This window comes from Drosophila erecta, unplaced genomic scaffold, assembly GCF_003286155.1.
Source record: "Drosophila erecta strain 14021-0224.00,06,07 unplaced genomic scaffold, DereRS2 tig00000000-arrow-pilon, whole genome shotgun sequence".
NCBI classification, from domain to species: Eukaryota; Metazoa; Arthropoda; class Insecta; order Diptera; family Drosophilidae; genus Drosophila; species Drosophila erecta.
In genome coordinates, this window is record NW_020825194.1 from 8,962,141 (window position 1) to 8,980,929 (window position 18,789).

Genomic DNA, 18,789 nt, shown 5'->3' on the forward strand with positions numbered 1-18,789 from the left:
CTACAAGCTATTGAGAAATACGTTGGTGTAGAAAAGAAGCAATTCGATGGTGAATACGCCGGTCGCAGTGCCCAGACCCACTGCCAAGATGAGCCAGCACATGCGAAGGTCCTTGAGGCGCAGCCGTTTCCTTACACGAGCGCGGCTATAGTCCTTGATGGTCATGCGGCCAGCTCTCACCATTTCATAGAAGCTTTGGGTCATCCAATTGGTCATCAAGCCAGCTTGGTTCATGTTTAGGGTGAAATGCTGGAGCGGTTCGCGATAGAGGGACTCCGGTGCAATCAGCAAGCCCCAGGGTTGGTTCGAACTGAAGCACATGTCCTGCGAGTACCGGAATACTGGATGGGCAAAGTGCCGCTGTTGGGCCTCAATCACAAGCCACTTTATGGACGTGATGGTGTATGCCCAACTTGTGTTAAAGTAATTTCGGTTATCATACAGCTCATTGGGGTTCTCAGTCAGGTGAAAAACTGACGCGTACTTGGCCCGAAAACCACCATCCAGAAAATAGAACTCACGGTTTATTCCAAAGATTTTCAAGCCAGAGGATAAAAGGTCATCAAAGTTTTTGATTCGTGTCTGGAGCGGTGGGGACATCAGCAGGGAGAGCAGTTGGGCAGAACTGGAGCAAAGCATCACCAAGGCGAAAATCCTTGAAGCCACTCGTATTAATCTTCCACGAAAAGTGATACCCAACAATTTCATAAGCTGCGGAACTACCAAAAAGCACAGTATAAAAGCCAAAAGTAGAAGAAGCGCTAGTCCAGGACTCAGTATTCGGAAAAATATAACTTTCACACCTAAAGGCTTGTCCACCGGCAACATGGTACACCAGCTGAGGTCAAACAGAGGGTAGCTATAGTCGTAATACCTTTCCTCGTGCTTGAACGTTATCATTGCGGCAGTTACTCCGATATCCGAACTTCCATTCCGTGTAAACTGGATCATATATTCCGCAGCTAAAACCTTGCCTTTTTTCCATGTCGGATATAGAATCTGGGTGTCGCCTCTCAAACTTCTGGAAAAGTTCTCGACAATCCTCCACAAATATCCACCCAACCGATATTCACCATGTCGATCGCGATACAAAAATGAGTTGGGAGGCGACAGGTCGGGTTGAATCCGAATTTTATAGCCTTGGAGATCCGCTAGCTGGTTGATAAAGATGTTGGGTCGGAAAGATCCCAATAAACGCTGCTTCAAGACCTTGAAATATGGAAAAGCCAGGTAACTGAAGACACTCAGAGTGCGTTTCCAACGTGAAAAGTACAGTGCCACATTCAGCATACTGTATTGTTGGCAAAGCAGAAGTATTTGAGAGGCCAAAAAGGAGCCTCCCTTAGCCTCCACCTCGATAAGTACTCTTACTAACCGGTACCTGGTCAAACTCTGGGCCAAAAGCTTGAGCTGCCCATCATAAGATATTGAAGATAGACAGGCCATTACAAAGAGATTATTGCTGTGGCGCTGGTACAATCCTGGATAAGTTTCTTCGCGATACCAGATGATCTGAGGATGGCTGGATAGATTAGTCCTCAAAAGCGTTTCCCAGCTACACTTCTGTCCAGTGGGGTTAAAGTAGAACAATGTGGCCTCCGAGGACAACAAGAACTTCAGGACTAAACCGTATAGATCGACCAGCTCAGGAGCAGGAGTAACACTGATGTTGGACAACATGACTAACACCCAATCCGACGAAGACTGAAGGACAAATACTGGGGACTGGAAGCGGTTGTCCTTTGATAAATTGTTTGCTTTGGAAATCAAATGCTTATCGCACGTTATTATCTGGGGACAAATTCAATACGGAAATAAAGAGTGTGTCCAGCAATTATCAAAGTGACTTCGCTATGGTGGAATATGAGTTCAAGGCAAGCTCCCAGTTTGTTAAAGTTACGATGACTTGTATCTGGAAATGTCTCTGCAGCCATGTAAAATCCATAAATTCCTGACCTTTCAACTTGTGGGCAAGGCAACCGCAACGCAGGCGAAAACAAAACAAAACAAAATGCAGCGAAACAAAACAAAAAGCCAGAGAAAATACGACAGGCCGAACCCAGAGGGCCAGCTGCAGCTGTAGAATTTTAAGGCCGAAACATTTTTTGGCTTCACATGGTTGCCCGTTGAAGGGGAGTTTTGGTTTTATTAAAGGGCGCAGCTTAAATCTGTGTTTAAAATCAGATATATTCATGTTTTCAAAAGGCTCTGTGGCAGAAATTATAAACGAACTAGTACCAGAATTTTTTCTTATCATGATATTGGAAAGTTGACTTCTTAACTGAGTCTATGGAAATATGGAAATGTGTCCGATAGGGTGTCAAGTATTCGGTGCTGACCATCGGGCTGCCGACTTGTTTCGGCTGCCATTCAAAGTTCAGGCGGCGTCTCTTTGGCCAACCAAGAGATTTTATGGCCGGTACTGACTTAAGCCTGATCCTTCTTGGCAGCTGACAACACCCTCGCATCCGTCTTGCGGAGAAAGTTTTGCGGTCTGCGCATTTCTGGCTGCACACGCGTGTTTTCCACTCCGCTGACCTTCGCTGGGACAGATCGTTTAATAATTTGCAGCAAATCTCGAATCGCAAGTCGATTGTTGGCCACGACGGCTGGAAATTGTCTCACATGTCGTGAGGGTCTTGGCCCGCTCGATCAGCGGTTTTGGCTTGATTTTCCCGCCGATCACGGCCACATAATTCATTTTCCAGACATCGTGTTTCGGGGAAATTTGTCAACCAAATCGTGGCACATCTTGTGCATCATAAATTGCCCTTGGCGTAGCAATTGTCTAAGCCACAGAATCCAATCCTAGCCACCGATGCTCCATGAAGCAAGAAAATTCTTAGGCCAAGTAAAGGTAACTGGGCCAATCCGCAGTCCCAAAAGAGTGGGTTCATTTGCCTAACTAGACGTCATTTAAAATTGAGATATGCAAGTTGCGACACATCATTGACAGCCGTGGAAACGAAGCGAAAATGCATCTTCTGCTGTCAAAATTACCCAAAAAGCGCTGGTTGTTGCCAATGCTGCCGATGTTGGCAATGTTGCAGGTGTTGGTTTGGCTTGGCTTCTTTGGCTAAATAGTGCAAAATCGTGAAATCAAATTTGTACACGTTGCTGGCAGTCGATGTCTATTATTCGCTTTATGTTAATCAAAACGGGCCAGCGACTCAGACTCGGCAACTCAGATCTTGCGTTGTCCTACCAAAATCCAAGAAACCGACAACTTCGGCACTAGGCCACAATTTGCTGGTGTTTGCTGCCAAGGCTTTTACATAATTTGGTGGATCTGCTGCGGTTGTCTGATGGTGGCTTAATGGTTCGGTGGTTCGGTGGTTCGGCGGTTCGGCGGTTCATCTTCCCCTCGATTGGGGTCTCATTTCGTGGTGCCCGTCGTGTCGCTGCGGTGACTTCGTAGGAGGCAATTTGCATTTATTTCATTTGCCCTCGCAGCTCGAAGGTGTAAGACGGTAGGAATCCATTCAACAGCATTGTTAACTACTGTCTCGTTGCCCGAATCGGGCACTCCAGGAACCCTTGTCACCGTCACGAAGTAAACACACCAAAGTTAGCATTTGCTTTTATCCTGTCTTGTCTCTATTATTTACTGAGTAGCTGGGTGGAGGTGGAACAGCCTGGTTTATCGGACGCCATCGCCGTAATTGCCGCGCGAACAATTAAAAGCCCAGCCAGTAGTTTACCCAGCTAACAAAAAGCTCACAGGTAAACAGAACCATGCTAATTAGCAATACAGAAACGTAAGTGATAAACACATTTCTGAGGTCCGTAATATTGAGCGTTTCGGCCTGATAACGCTTCCCGATGGCTGTAAAGTTGATCTTACCCGCCTTAACCATATAGGAGAAGCCCCGATTCACCCACAAATCATGCAGACCAGCCTCTCTGATGCGCAGGATGTAACTATGAAATGGAGCTTTATGAGGCGAGTTCTCCGGAATGACCAATCCAAATGGTATCATATCATAGAAGCACAGGTCCTTCGAATAGCGAAACACTGGCTTTGCGCTCCGCTTTTGCTGCTCCTCATATATCTTCCACTTTTCGCTAGTGATGGTATAGCCGTAGGAGGTATTGAAGGCATTTCGCAGTCCTAGCAGTATCGATGTCTGCAATGCCAGATGGAATGCAGCGGAGTATTTGGTGCGCTGCGTAAATTCAATGGACGAGTATTCCGATCTTATGGAGATGATGCGCACAGGCGATTCCATCAGGACCGACAGGCTGTTGATTGGAGGCAGAGACGGTGGGTCTGTGAACAGATAGAGTAGTCTTCCTACGTAGTTCGAGCTGACCAATGTGGCCAGCACCAGCCAGCCAATGCTTTTGAGCCTTGAGTGTCGGCGCCAGCGTCCACGAAGCGCCTCGTAGAAAATCCAGAAGAGTAGTAGCACGGCAAATGTGGAATACGGCATCACCCGCGAAAGCAACTCGGACACATGGAGCTGCCTTTCCACTGGCAACATAGTGCACCAACTGGCCTGGTTAACCGGATAGGAAATCTCGTGCATGCGATTTAGGGAACCCACCGACATTGGCTGTATGCTGGCACCCAGGTCTATAATACCACTTTGGGCTGCGTCAAGGAGTTCGATGAAGTTGAGAGGCCTATCATCCGCATACTTATTGACCACCTGCAGTTGGGCATTGTGTTTCTGAGCATAGGCCTCCAATAAGTCCCACAAATAGCCAAGGATCTCTTTGTTGCCCTCTTTGTCTTGGTAAAGTATGGTATTTGGCTCCGAATAATCTGGCATTGTACGAATAACGCCTTCACGAAGGTTTAACATCTTATTCGGGTACAAGTCGGATGCTTGTGTGTCAGGTGTAAAAGTTTGGTTCACCACTTCGAAACTTGGATACGCCTCAAAGCTGGAAAGATTTTCAGTTTCCGAAAAGTCGGCAAATATTGCATTGACATTAATCATATCCTGAGTGAGACAAAAATGCAGCACTTCACCAACTAGGAATTCATCTCTATCCTCCATGAGTTCAATGAGTATCCTCGCCTGTCTAAGGTATTTCAGACTTCTCGATAGGCTGCCTAGCAGAGATCTCCAATGAAATCCTGGAAGACAAGCCAGCACCAAGAGTCCCTCGCCGATGAATCCATTCAGGATCACAGTTCTATCCGTTCGCCAAACCACCAGGGGCAATCCCCAAGTGGCCGATGCAATTGTATCTTCGAGGTGGCATTTTTCATTCACAGGAGCATAGAAGAAAATACTGGTAAGTTCTTGACCACGGCTTATTAGCGACACGAGCTTGGAGTGCAGACTATTACCGCCAGTAGACATCTTAGAATACTGACTTCTTTCTAGGGATGGTCCTATATAATACAACTGGTTTTATTTGCCTAATCGGTGAAAAGTTATTTATGGAATTCATTTCCACTTGACGTGAGAATAACACAGTTAAATCCATAGTTTAAGAATACCCATTAATAATTATTTTCTACAATGCTGCTGGTATCAAAATGTACGGAATGTTTCTACTTAGAAAATATATTCATATTATATAAACTACAAGTAGTTTTTTTATTGACAATAAGAAGTGTATTTTTTGTGAAACCAATACACCCCACTATATCCTGTAATGCGTTTTTATTTACTCCTACGACATATTTACTCAGCTTACAAGTTGTTTAGGCAAACATTTACATAGTGAACAGTGAGCTCGATGACGAAAACAACCACAGAAAATAGAAGTCCGGCCACATGTAGTAATTCCACATACTGCCATTCTGACCAACGAATGGGTTGCGCCTGGCGGACTGTGCTTAAGTCCCCCTTGGGGAATCGTCCAGCAGCAACCATTACGTAATAGGATCTCCTATACCACAGGCTTATGAGTCCGGCTTCGTGCATTCGTAAGATGAAATTTCTGTTTTCGTGGCGATATAAGCAGTTGCTTTGCAGGATCAGTGAGAAAAGCGATAGCTTCTGGACACAAATATCCTCCGAGTAGCGAAACAAAGGTCGCCGGAAATGGCGTTGGGCTTCTTTGTATAGATTCCACTTAACGGAGGACACCGTATAGCCATAAGAAGTGTTGAAGTTGTTACGATCTTGTGCCAAATCAAAGAAAACGTCATGCAGCAGAAAGGAGGATGCATACCGACTCCTCATTTCGATGGGGTACTCCATGAACTCCGCTCGCATTCCTCGGATTTTAAGACCCGATTCCTCTAGTTGCTGCATGTTGGAAATGTGATTCACCTTCTGGGGTCCAATAAAATAGGCCGAAAGTTGAGCTTCTAGAAAGCAGATAAGCGCCAGGTTAATCAAAAGTTTTATCAGGTGTACGAGTGAAATCCTTAAACGTGTTTTTAGCACCAAAAATCTGTGCACACCGTACAGCACTAGCAAGATTAGCCACGTCCAAGGAGACTTCATCAATCTGGCCAGCGCCTCATGGCTGCGTATTACCCTTTCCGTGGGTAACATCGAACACCAATTTCCCACCATCATTGGGAAACCATATACATGCGAGCTGCTGCGTTTCACGTTGACGGTATAAGGCCTCAAGCTGGCTGCTATATCCACGGTTTCATTTCTTACCAAATCCAGGACCTGGACAAGTTTAATGGTTCTATCCGGATGTGGCTCCATGGGAAGCTGAAGAGTGCCATTAATATGTTTGACGAATTCAACCATTAATTGCCATACAGGACCTTCAATGGTGATGGAACCATTCGATATCTTTTGCACGATGGTATGCGGCTCAGAATTATCGGGAATGGTGCGTATAGGATGTCCTTTCAGGTTTCCCAGCTTATAAGGGAATAGTTTGAGGTATGCTTGATAAACTAGTGTTTTAACTTTGAACTCTGGAAACATTTCGTAGGAGTAGAGTGTCCCAGAGGTAAAAAATTTCGACGAGAGCAACACGACGTTGATCATTTTTAAGTCTTGACTTTGCTTCAATATTAGCCGAGCTGAGTTCAGTTCCTGGTTGGAATCTTCGTCTCCGCAAAGTTGCAATACCACGGGAATGTATAGTATTTGATCCAGCATTACGCTTAATGCTAGCAGCACTTCCTGGTACTGGTGAAATCTCAGGCAGGACACTGACAACATGTCGGAATCCTGTCGCTGCCTCAGATAATGTGGGTACGTTTGATTATTCCACATTAAAGCCGTTGAGTCGGCAGAGCCCATAACATCATCAAACCAGCATTCACATGATCCCACTCGATAGTGCAGCAGCGTCCGGTATCGAACCTCCAACCTCAAATGTGTCCAGAACCGCTGGAGAACGTCTGAACGAGACCAATTAGGGGTCTCGGCCAACAGCACTTGTTGCCACATGCCCGACTTTTAGACTAGTGACCCACTGAAGGATTGGGCTCGGCTTTTAAGGCCCAGCTCACATTGTTCTGTCCAAACTGAAGGAGTCAGCGTTTTTAAGGGCTGACTTGCAGAACCCTTTTGGCCACTGATTTCCAACACAATGCATTACAAAGAATGCAAGCAGCTTGCGCCAACGCTCGAAAGCAAAAGTTGCGACGCATAAAATTGTGGCTTGTCTGACCTGTCGCCAGAGTGACCCAAATAAACGGTGGAGAATGCCCACAAGAAGGGGTATATTCGCACAGCAGGTTTCCTGGAACTTAGAAGGAATTGCATGCCAAGGTGGCTGCTTTTTAAGTAGTTTTATTCAGTTAAGGGCTAACGTATTTTGGTAAGTTCTCAACAGTTTTGTCAGTTTGGAATGTACGAGTATTTTCTGAAATTCAAGTTTAAGGAAATAAATGAATATAAACGAGCATAAGTAATATACCCCAGTGCCGCTACACCAAACTGGGGAGAGAGACAATTGCTTTTGAGCAAGCCAACAAACAACAAACCAGCGTGTTGACAATGGTCAAATACTCGGGCCAAATGTGAAGATGCAGCTGGGGATCGCCGAACCCGCTAACCCACGACCCCTGCCCCCCCGACTGGCATACCGGCCAAACGAATTGTTGTCTTCTTGGCCAGCACAGCACCATGCATCCAATCATACACTCCCACTGCAGGTTGCAGTTTGCTGGCTGGATGCGCACAAGTCCAAGACTGGCAGCCATGTCCATGTCATCATCATCATCGTCTGCACAGCGGCATTTTGTTGCTTTGGCTTTCGTTGGTGGTGTCGTCCCGTGGTCGTGGCACTTGTTTTATCGTCATTTTACAGGCATTTTTCATAAATTACAGTTTATTGTTGTTTGATAAACGGTCAGCGGTGGGCGCTACTTGTATTTTGTGACCAGCAGCGACACGCAAATAAACTTAAAGCAGGAATCACAACGCTTTTATTGTATTAACAACGTTGTCGCATCATCGTCGTTGGCGTTTTTTGTTGTTAGTGCTCGTCTGCCTTGATAAGTTAAGCGTTGACATCTTTATGCACCTGTGTGGGCATATGCATCTGCAGATGTACAGCGCAATCAAGAAATCATGTGAAATGGTGAATAAAAGTCGAACTTTATGTCCCGAATTAATGGCTTCCCACAGAGCATGAGAACTTTTCACTTGGCTAGATCACACCCTTAAATTGTGCAGTCGAATGAAATTTGTTCCGCCTAATACTTCAACCAATATTTTAGTGGCGCTTAGGAAACAAAAAAATAAACAAATTATGGTACGTAACTCACCCACTTATGATTTACGAGCCAAGACCTGAGGCCCCGGGGCTTTGTGGGCTTTTGGCGTGCAAATTACCAATGCAAATATGCATCCGCAGAGTGCCAATCGAGTGGGGCAGAAGTGCGGTGGCGCACCGATATTTGCATAATTTTATGGCCACAAATTCCACTTAAACAACTTAATTAGATTTCAAAGAGCAGCCAGCAAAAGGCTGATTTGGAGGCACTTAGATAAATAAAGAAAATTCGAAAAACGGCGAATGGATGGCATGTCCCTTTGGGGCAGCCGCAGCTTATTTATGAACGTGGTCAGCGCCATTTTGGCCAAGTCGATTACAGACTTACAAACTTATCTCCCACTGCGGACTCAACTAAATGGCCATAAACTGGATATGAATCGGTCTGGACTCGAGACCCACTTGGCCTGGCTGGCCCCCTCGATCGCTCCATCTAATGGCAGCTAATCTAGTTAACAGTTTTTCAATTATAGACGATTTGGTGCAGCTGATAATAAATGCGATAAAACATATTTCAGGCCAACGACGCCAATTGGATCCAGATTACATCAGAGATTGCGCTCCGCGTTTGGGCGTAGTTCGGCTGCAATTGTCAAAACCATTTGCTCTGGTCTGGGCCGAACTCATTTGTTAGCCATATTGTTAGCCGGCTGCGGGCGCTAATTGATTTGCCAGCTTGTGTGTGCCAAATGTGGATCATTAAAAACTTAATTAGCTGCCGCCATTCATTAGGCCTCGGACCGCCCTTCGACTCTCGATCGCCCTTTAATTACACATTCTGATCGATCCGATCCGATCGAATCTGTTGGCCAATTCAATCTTGTACAGAAATTACGTATTGAGAAATCCGCATTTGTAGTGATGCCCCGAGGTCAAACGAAACAATCTTATTTTTCGGTTTTCTTTTTTTTTTTGGCTACCAATAAAATAAGATAGAATGCTATAGTCGAGCTCCCCGACTATCAGATACCCGTTGCTCAGCTAGATGTAGATTTTTAGAGAATTGGTCCAGAAACAGTAAGAGGTATGCCATTTAAAATTCCGATTAAGATAAGTTGAGTTATGGACTTTAGAACTTCAGCCTAGGGACATTTTTGAATTTCCACAACATCATAACATCAGAAAAATGACAAAAAAATGTTGAAAAAAAATATTCTAAATTTGAATGCAGTTTTTTAGAGAATTGCTCCGGAAACATTTAGAGGTATCCCGCTTCAAATTCCGATTAAGATTAGTTGAGTTATGGACTTTAGAACTTCTGCCTACGGACATTTTTGAATTTCCACAACATCACAACATCAGAAAAATGACAAAAAAATTTTGAAAAAATAAAATTCTAAATTTGAATGCAGTTCTTTAGAGAACTACTCCAGAAACATTTAGAGGTATGCCACTTCAAAATCCGAATAATATTAGTTGAGTTATGGACTTTAGAACTTCAGCCTACGGACATTATTGAATTTCCACAACATCATAACATCAGAAAAATGACAAAAAAATTAAAAAAAAATAAAATTCTAAATTTGAATGCAGTTCTTTAGAGAATTGCTCCGGAAACATTTAGAGGTATCCCGCTTCAAATTCCGATTAAGATTAGTTGAGTTATGGACTTTAGAACTTCTGCCTACGGACATTTTTGAATTTCCACAACATCATAACATCAGAAAAATGACAAAAAAATGTTGAAAAAAAATATTCTAAATTTGAATGCAGTTTTTTAGAGAATTGCTCCGGAAACATTTAGAGGTATCCCGCTTCAAATTCCGATTAAGATTAGTTGAGTTATGGACTTTAGAACTTCTGCCTACGGACATTTTTGAATTTCCACAACATCACAACATCAGAAAAATGACAAAAAAATATTGAAAAAATAAAATTCTAAATTTGAATGCAGTTCTTTAGAGAACTACTCCAGAAACATTTAGAGGTATGCCACTTCAAAATCCGAATAATATTAGTTGAGTTATGGACATTAGAACTTCAGCCTAGGGACATTATTGAATTTCCACAACATCATAACATCAGAAAAATGACAAAAAAATTAAAAAAAAATAAAATTCTAAATTTGAATGCAGTTCTTTAGAGAATTGCTCCGGAAACATTTAGAGGTATCCCGCTTCAAATTCCGATTAAGATTAGTTGAGTTATGGACTTTAGAACTTCTGCCTACGGACATTTTTGAATTTCCACAACATCATAACATCAGAAAAATGACAAAAAAATTTTGAAAAAATAAAATTCTAAATTTGAATGCAGTTTTTTAGAGAATTGCTCCGGAAACATTTAGAGGTATCCCGCTTCAAATTCCGATTAAGATTAGTTGAGTTATGGACATTAGAACATCAGCCTAGGGACATTTTTGAATTTCCACATCATAACATCAGAAAAATGACAAAAAAATATTGAAAAAATAAAATTTTAAATTTGAATGCAGTTTTTTAGAGAATCGCTCCACAAACATTAAGAGGTATCCCTCTTCAAATTCCGATTACGATTAGTTGAGTTATGGACATTAGAACTTCAGCCTAGGGACATTTTTGAATTTCCACAACATCATAACATCAGAAAAATGACAAAAAAATTAAAAAAAAATAAAATTCTAAATTTGAATGCAGTTCTTTAGAGAATTGCTCCGGAAACATTTAGAGGTATCCCGCTTCAAATTCCGATTAAGATTAGTTGAGTTATGGACTTTAGAACTTCAGCCTAGGGACATTTTTGAATTTCCACAACATCATAACATCAGAAAAATGACAAAAAAATTTTGAAAAAATAAAATTTTAAATTTGAATGCAGTTTTTTAGAGAATTGCTCTAAAAACATTTAGAGGTATCCCTCTTCAAATTCCGATTACGATTAGTTGAGTTATGGACTTTAGAACTTCAGCCTACGGACATTTTTGAATTTCCACAACATCATAACATCAGAAAAATGACAAAAAAATTAAAAAAAAATAAAATTCTAAATTTGAATGCAGTTTTTTAGCGAATTGCTCCGGAAACATTTAGAGGTATCCCGCTTCAAATTCCGATTAAGATTAGTTGAGTTATGGACTTTAGAACTTCTGCCTACGGACATTTTTGAATTTCCACAACATCATAACATCAGAAAAATGACAAAAAAATTTTGAAAAAATAAAATTCTAAATTTGAATGCAGTTTTTTAGAGAATTGCTCCGGAAACATTTAGAGGTATCCCGCTTCAAATTCCGATTAAGATTAGTTGAGTTATGGACATTAGAACATCAGCCTAGGGACATTTTTGAATTTCCACATCATAACATCAGAAAAATGACAAAAAAATATTGAAAAAATAAAATTTTAAATTTGAATGCAGTTTTTTAGAGAATCGCTCCACAAACATTTAGAGGTATCCCTCTTCAAATTCCGATTACGATTAGTTGAGTTATGGACATTAGAACTTCAGCCTAGGGACATTTTTGAATTTCCACAACATCATAACATCAGAAAAATGACAAAAAAATTAAAAAAAAATAAAATTCTAAATTTGAATGCAGTTCTTTAGAGAATTGCTCCACAAACATTTAGAGGTATCCCGATTCAAATTCCGATTAAGATTAGTTGAGTTATGGGCTTCAGCCTTGGATAACTTTTTAATGTTTTTGAATTTCCTGAGATCGAGGAGTTCATAAGGCCAGACGGACATGACCAGTTCGCCTCGGCTATTGATCCTGATCAAGAATATAATATATATACTTTATATGGTCGGAAACGCTTTCTTCTGCCTGTTACATCTTTTTAAACGAATCTAGTATACCCTTTTACTCTACGAGTAACGGGTATATTTAATGAGCGGATAGCTGTAGCTGCACTGCTAACCCAGTTCAAGTGGCTGGCCAAAATGTCAGTGGGCATTTTCTGATAAATGTGCCACATGGCAGCGAAACGAGCCACCAAACGAAAATGAAAATGTTGCAAATGCAGGGCGAGCACAGCCCCTCCCGAAAGGTTGCCCGCCCGTCACAGTCACATCATAATGATGCCCCCGATCCGCCTTGGCTTGGCTCTAGGGCGTTGGAGCCCGCCCCTCTGTCCTCGCTGCTCCTCCGACCAAGTCGTGCTCCGTCAACGAGGAATATGTCAGGGTCTGGGGCCAATCCAGCCAGCCAGCTCTATTCCGCTCCGTTCCGTTCCGACTAGATCCGATCCGGCTCAAAGTGTGCCTGTTTAGCAAACACTGCCGTGGCCAGCGGAACAAAATCGCCCTCTGACGAGAAGTCAAAATGTGGCAAATGTGTTGTGGCTCGGAGGTGCTCGTACCCTTTCCAAAGGGTCTAATCAAAGTCACTTGCTGTAGAAAAGTAAGGAAGCAGAAAACCTCTTCCATACACAATTGAATCCAACATAAATAAAATATAGCATTTCTTAATGTTGAAAAATTCCAATGAAATACCATAATTGAAAGCAGCTTAATTAGAAGATTTTGTGGAGTCTCTGAGGAAATTTATATGAGAGCACTCAAAATTCCTTATTGAATACATAGTCTTTCCCGTTTTTGTGATCTCTCCTTGACGTTCTGTCGGCGTGACAGCTTTGGGCCACGAAAAATTGCCAACTAATGTCGAAAAATGCAGTATCCAAACGGCCAAAAACCCAGACTGGCATATGTCCAAATTTTCAGAGCCGCGAGCGCTTCTGCTGCAGCGGATTTCAAAACTGAATCTCAGAACTCGGCATCAATCGATCGCTCCGCAATCTCATGTTGCCATAGTTCGCTGAGTTGGCCTGGCAGTCAATAAAATTATAAATGCCACTTATTAGACCGAACTATTTCTGGGCAACGCTTCGCTTCGCCGGATCTCCAGATCGCCGTTACTGCAGTTGATGTATGTAAATATAATGAAGCGAATATCGGGCTAATTAAAATAAATTCAGGGCGTGGCGAGCTCTCATGCCGTTTGCAATTAAATAAATTGCCCGCCATTGCCTAGCCGTCGTCCGCTGACTGGAGTTGCATAAGTCGGCTGCCTCTTGGCCATTTGTGGTGGCTATTGTTGGATGCGGAACTGCGGCTGCCAGGTAAAGGAAACGGAATATGAGCCACTGGCCCAGCTTCAAATGAATCCGGGAATGAGACATTAAATTTACTGTATTTGTAGCATAAATTTCTCTAAATCTGCGTCTCTTATATAGCAAGCAAATGGGTTTTATTGAAATCGAAGACAGTTTCGATCCTATATTGATCCATTATAAATGGATTTAACATATGCTAACGTATGGTCATAATTCTGGTTAATCACTTTATATGGCTTTAATAAAGGTTTTTTAAGAGTTTTGTATATTTGGATACCAGCCTTAAACTCAATATAAAAGCATTCATAAAAGCGGCAATAAACTGTTTATATTGACATAAGCATACGAAATTAGAGCGGTATTTGATGAATATAAACATTAGGTGAAAACTTGAATTTGCCATAATAACTTGAACTCGTTAAATGCTTGAGTGAACAAACTGAAATTGGTTTCTGCAAATTCAAACAAATTATTTTACCTTATTTTACTATCTCAAAGTACGACAAAATATTTACTTATTTATTAAAAACTCGCTTTTAATCTGCTGTCCGGCAGTATGCATGTGATATTTTTTCACCCAATGAGATCATGATCACTGTTCGCAGCAGGTGCTGAAATGTATCTGGCATGGATATGATTCGTGTTGGCAGTGCTCGGCTTTCAGCTCATCGCCCGCTTAAACAACAAGACCAGGAAGTCTATGACAATTATAAATCATCTTCGCCTTGCATTTTGCTGCTGTCATGATGGGCACTTCACTTGCCACCTCGGCTGCAGTTGCAGTGGTTGCTCATTACACCAGCAACATCAAGAGCAGCAACAGCAGCAACACCCACCACCCCGGCAGCAAATGGGGCAAGTCAAGTGCTCAGGCAAACAGGGCGTCTAGCCGTTTTTGAGATCCACACACCCCTGCCCGCTGCCACACCGTTTTTCAAACGCTTTTGTTTGCTCTTCCGACTGACGCAGCTAACTGGATTCCGTTTGTGGCTTAGATAACATTTGGCAAAGCAAGCGGCAAGTTGATGTCAAATTTCTGGACATGCAGCGAAAGGTTCTTAAATTAGAAAAGCGTGTGCTGGCAATTCCTGTGACTTGAGTCTTCAGTCTTTCCCTCTTCCCCCCCTACTAGCCTTTTCGTTGCGGTTCAGGCCAAAGTATTTTCACATGTTCACTGACTTGGCCGCAACTTTGGCTCTGGGTCGTTTCATCTTGTCGGGCTTTTGCTGCAGTTGCTGTTGCTCTTGCTGTTGCTGTTGCGTCTATTAAAATGCTATTTTGACTGGAGTAGTTTAGCTGAACAAGGGGGCGGAGGACAGTCATCATCATTTCGAGTGCTGAAAAGCATTTTTATGTTCTCGTGGCGTCAAGTGCCGCAGGAAGAGGCCGAAAAACAAGAACAATGTTGATGATAATACTAACAACAACAGTCAGCCAGACTGCAACTGCGCGGCGTGCAAATAATGCAATTTGTGCAATGCGCCATCGCAAACGTGGGAGTCAAATGAAAAACAAAACAAAAAAATCGAAAAAACCTGGCTCTGGAGCTACGGAGACTGCCACATTTTAGTAGCTTCCCCACTGAGCAGCCGGGCCAAAACCACTGTCAGTCAGTCAGTCAGTTAGGCAGTCAACCAGGGTGCTGCAGTTGCAGTTGCCGCAGTTGCAGTTGCAGTTGCAGCAGTTGCTGTGCGGCCAACGTTGATTGCATTCTTGGGGCTGCCGCTGCCGCAAAACAAATAAGTGCATTTAGTGTTTAACAAATGTTCGCTTTTGCGCTGATGGCGATGTTGATAAGAGCGAGCAGAATGGATTAACAGCAATAAGCCCGGTCCGATGACAACTGCGATCCGGCGATGACAATTGATAATGCCCCCGCACGAATTATGATGATGATGGGAGTTTGTTTGCCCCGGACTGACAAATGCTGATTTTATGGTGCTCCACAAGCTTGTCGGCACTGCGAAAAATTTTTTCCTCTTGCTTTTGCTATCTAAAAGATTTACTTTACCCATCATTAAAGAATCACTTGAATGATAACAACGTAAATGGGTTCATAAGGTGTAGGAGGCAGTCCCAACTAATTTTGCTATTGCTATTCCTAATTTCTTGTTGTGTTTGAGGATTTAATTGTGTGTCAGAGCTGGCCGCCAAATGGCAGGGAAATGAATTGCAATCTCGTCCGGGGCCATAGAAATTAAAGCGCATTGAAACGGCGGCCGTAAAGACCGGCTGAAGGCATTTGAGCCAAAACGCCCACGCCAGGCGGGCGAAATTTCACCGCCACCAAGGCAAACACACTCGAAAACCTGCAGCCAAGTGGATGTGGATGTGCATGTGGATGTGGAGCAAGATCCGCTTGGACATGGACATGGACTTCGAGGTGGTAGTAATGGTAGTAATGGTAACCGAAGCCGCTGCAGGCAGACAAACGAGCGACAGCGGCGGGTGTCGCTGTGGCGGTGTGCATTTAAATTAAATTAGAGCTGCCAGCTCTCTAACTGTAACAATGAGTGATGCACGCACTAAAAGCTGACGACCACCTCATCAAACGGCGCTGTTGGGCCGTAAATCAGCCAAAAGAGAGATGTCTTGGCCATCAACGACATTTGCAATTAGCCAGCAACCTGCCGGCCCCATCAATATCAAATTGAAATTGGCCGCAGAACCCGATTTTAGCCATGAACGAAGAGCAAAGACTAAAGAACTGAGGCCAAACGGAACGCCCCCGCCAAAACGATCGCCTTTAATGGCCCGTCCAGGTGTCAAGTAATTCGTCATGGCTTGTGGCAGGTCGCCGCCGACGTCGCGCCGTCCAGTTCATTTCATTCCGGTCCGGTCCACAGATCCGTTTGCATGCAAATTAGAACAAGCTGGAAAAACACACGACCAAGATGCTGACGCTGACAAACGGATTTGGCATGCACCTGCAAGGCTCCGGTTGGGGTTTCGATGGGTATTTGTATTTGGAGCTGACCCCTGAGCCTAAGACGGCTCCGCCGGCTTTCACATTGCCAGCACTTTCAAGTTCGCAGACAAATGGCTAAGCATTCGATTCGATTTACTTTTAATTTATAATTTGGCAAACCTTTTGAACCGCTCTTCGGCTTCCAAATGGAAGCAGTAAGCGCACCGAGAGCACCGGCACTCAATGCTAAAGAAATGAAATTGTCGATGGCCGTCGCCCTGGCAATTTGTGGATGCAATTTCATTTTATACTCGGTTCCGCATCATTGCCATGCACTGGGCGAAGCCCACAATGGCTTCCCATTCATTCCAAATGCACTCAAACACTTGAACAAAATGTTTAACACTGCACTACCGAAATTTCGAAGTCGCACAGGAAACTCCCTGGTAGGACAGTATGAGAATTATTTGAAGGAACAATTGTAAAATATTTAAAAAGTATATTTTCGCAGTCGAGTTTTTTTCATAAGTAGAGCGATACCAAACAAAAATGTAGTAGCTTATCTGAAAGTTAAATGCATGTTAATTCAGAGTACCATTTTCTTCAAATTCCAGAACTGTAACGTTGAATTTCACACAGTGCAAACAAAACAGTGCGCAATAAAAGTAAAATAGTGCAAATAAAATCAGGTCAAATGGCGCTCACTGGGCTCCATTTTGGGGCCAGGCAGCCGCACGTACGCGAGGAGCATTTGCTGGCCAGTTGGGAGCAGAGCCACTAATCCCAGCTTCCCATGGATGGACAATCCTTTCCCAAGGCATGACCCTGGCAGCATTTAAATCGCGGCTTAATTGACTTTTGTGCCAAAGACACAGCTGCGTATCCCCACAGGCGAGCCAAATGCGAATCCGACGGGACGGGTAGATGGATACAGTGGATATCATGGATATACTCGCAGTGGATGCAGCGCAGAGTCAAGTGTGTCGTTGTCAAGGCGACGTGGACAAGACATCAATCATCACTAAATTAAAAATGGGAAACGTTTAAGATGCCATCCAGGGGCCATAGAGGCGGTGAGAGCGAATGGGAGGTGAATGTGGGGATCGAATCCGAATTCGATCCTATCCTATCCTATCCGATTCGATTCGATCCGATCCAACCGAACCGACCGATCCGAGGCTCATAAATAATGCAATAGCCCAGCAGTGGAGGCAACAGCAATAGCAACATCTACAGCAAATGTCACATTAAACAGGCAATATTAAAGCTGAAAAGCAGATGACACCGAAATCATGTTAGGCGGCACTTGAATGAGTATCAAACGGCAGCTGCCATAAACACACAAACACACTGTCGCGAATGGCGATTCTGTGCCAGGAGCACCACTTGGCCAAGTCGAATGCCCAAGATCCAGCCATAATATCCGAGATCCCAGCGCCGACTCCTGGAGACAGTCGTTTTACACTTGTCGCCGGCAGTGACCAAAGTTGGCAATTGCCGCGCCACTTTTATGTGGCCTCCGCCTCTGGGACCTGCGGACGGATCAAATACTCAGCTAGGTGCAAACGCCGCACGTCAATTGCTGCATTAGGCCGCAATTCCGATTCCGACTGCGATAGCAGTACCGCTACACTAAAAAAATGCCTAATAATATTTGGACACTATATAAAAACACATTTTCCATGACAAAAAAGCTTTACGATTAGTACTATTAAAAATACACCTCAATATATTTTTTTATTATATGAGATATTTTATATATCTGTTGTCATGCAACTTATGTAGTATGACCTTTACAATCAAGACACACGTTTTCGGAACATTAAATATATGTATACTAATGTTATATCTGAATATTTGTTTAAATATTTTATTTGCATTTCGTCATGCAACTGAGTTAGTGTAATTATTTTTCCCGAGTGCACTATCACCCATCCCAATACCAGCTCCAATTCCGATTCCGCGCAAACAAGTTGTCATTGTCGCGTTATTTATGACAATGTTCGGGATGTTTCTGTTACCCTTTTGCAGCTCGCGACTCCTGCAACACTTGTTTATGTTAATGCCGTTCGGTGGTCCATTGGGGTCTCACCTCTCCAACTACCTCCCCCTGCACACCCTATGCCCCCTCCCATTTGGGTCCCCTCTCCAGTGACAGCGGCTGGCCATTCAAGTGTCCGTCAATTG

The 18,789-nt window shown here is 43.3% G+C and overlaps 3 protein-coding genes across 3 annotated transcripts; all 3 read right to left on the bottom strand.

Annotated features, from left to right (window-relative positions):
- Positions 1 to 1,680, bottom strand: LOC6554440. Its single transcript, XM_001982102.1, has one exon. It carries the CDS (start codon positions 1,678 to 1,680, stop codon positions 1 to 3), a length of 1,680 nt encoding a protein of 559 aa, XP_001982138.1.
- Positions 1,681 to 3,113: 1,433 nt separating this feature from the next.
- LOC6554442 lies at positions 3,114 to 5,315 on the bottom strand. The gene has a single exon (XM_001982104.2). It carries the CDS (start codon positions 5,313 to 5,315, stop codon positions 3,678 to 3,680), a length of 1,638 nt encoding a protein of 545 aa, XP_001982140.1. The 3' UTR covers positions 3,114 to 3,677.
- Positions 5,316 to 5,651: 336 nt separating this feature from the next.
- On the bottom strand, positions 5,652 to 7,328 carry LOC6554443. Its single transcript, XM_001982105.1, has one exon. The coding sequence runs from the start codon at positions 7,326 to 7,328 to the stop codon at positions 5,652 to 5,654; it is 1,677 nt and encodes a 558-aa protein (XP_001982141.1).
- Between the last annotated feature and the right edge of the window lie 11,461 nt (positions 7,329 to 18,789).

Excerpts from the sequence above, each read along its gene's own strand:
- LOC6554440 (XM_001982102.1), bottom strand. The coding sequence starts at position 1,680 with ATGTTGTCCAACATCAGTGTTACTCCTGCTCCTGAGCTGGTCGATCTA.
- LOC6554442 (XM_001982104.2), bottom strand. The coding sequence starts at position 5,315 with ATGTCTACTGGCGGTAATAGTCTGCACTCCAAGCTCGTGTCGCTAATA.
- LOC6554443 (XM_001982105.1), bottom strand. The coding sequence starts at position 7,328 with ATGTGGCAACAAGTGCTGTTGGCCGAGACCCCTAATTGGTCTCGTTCA.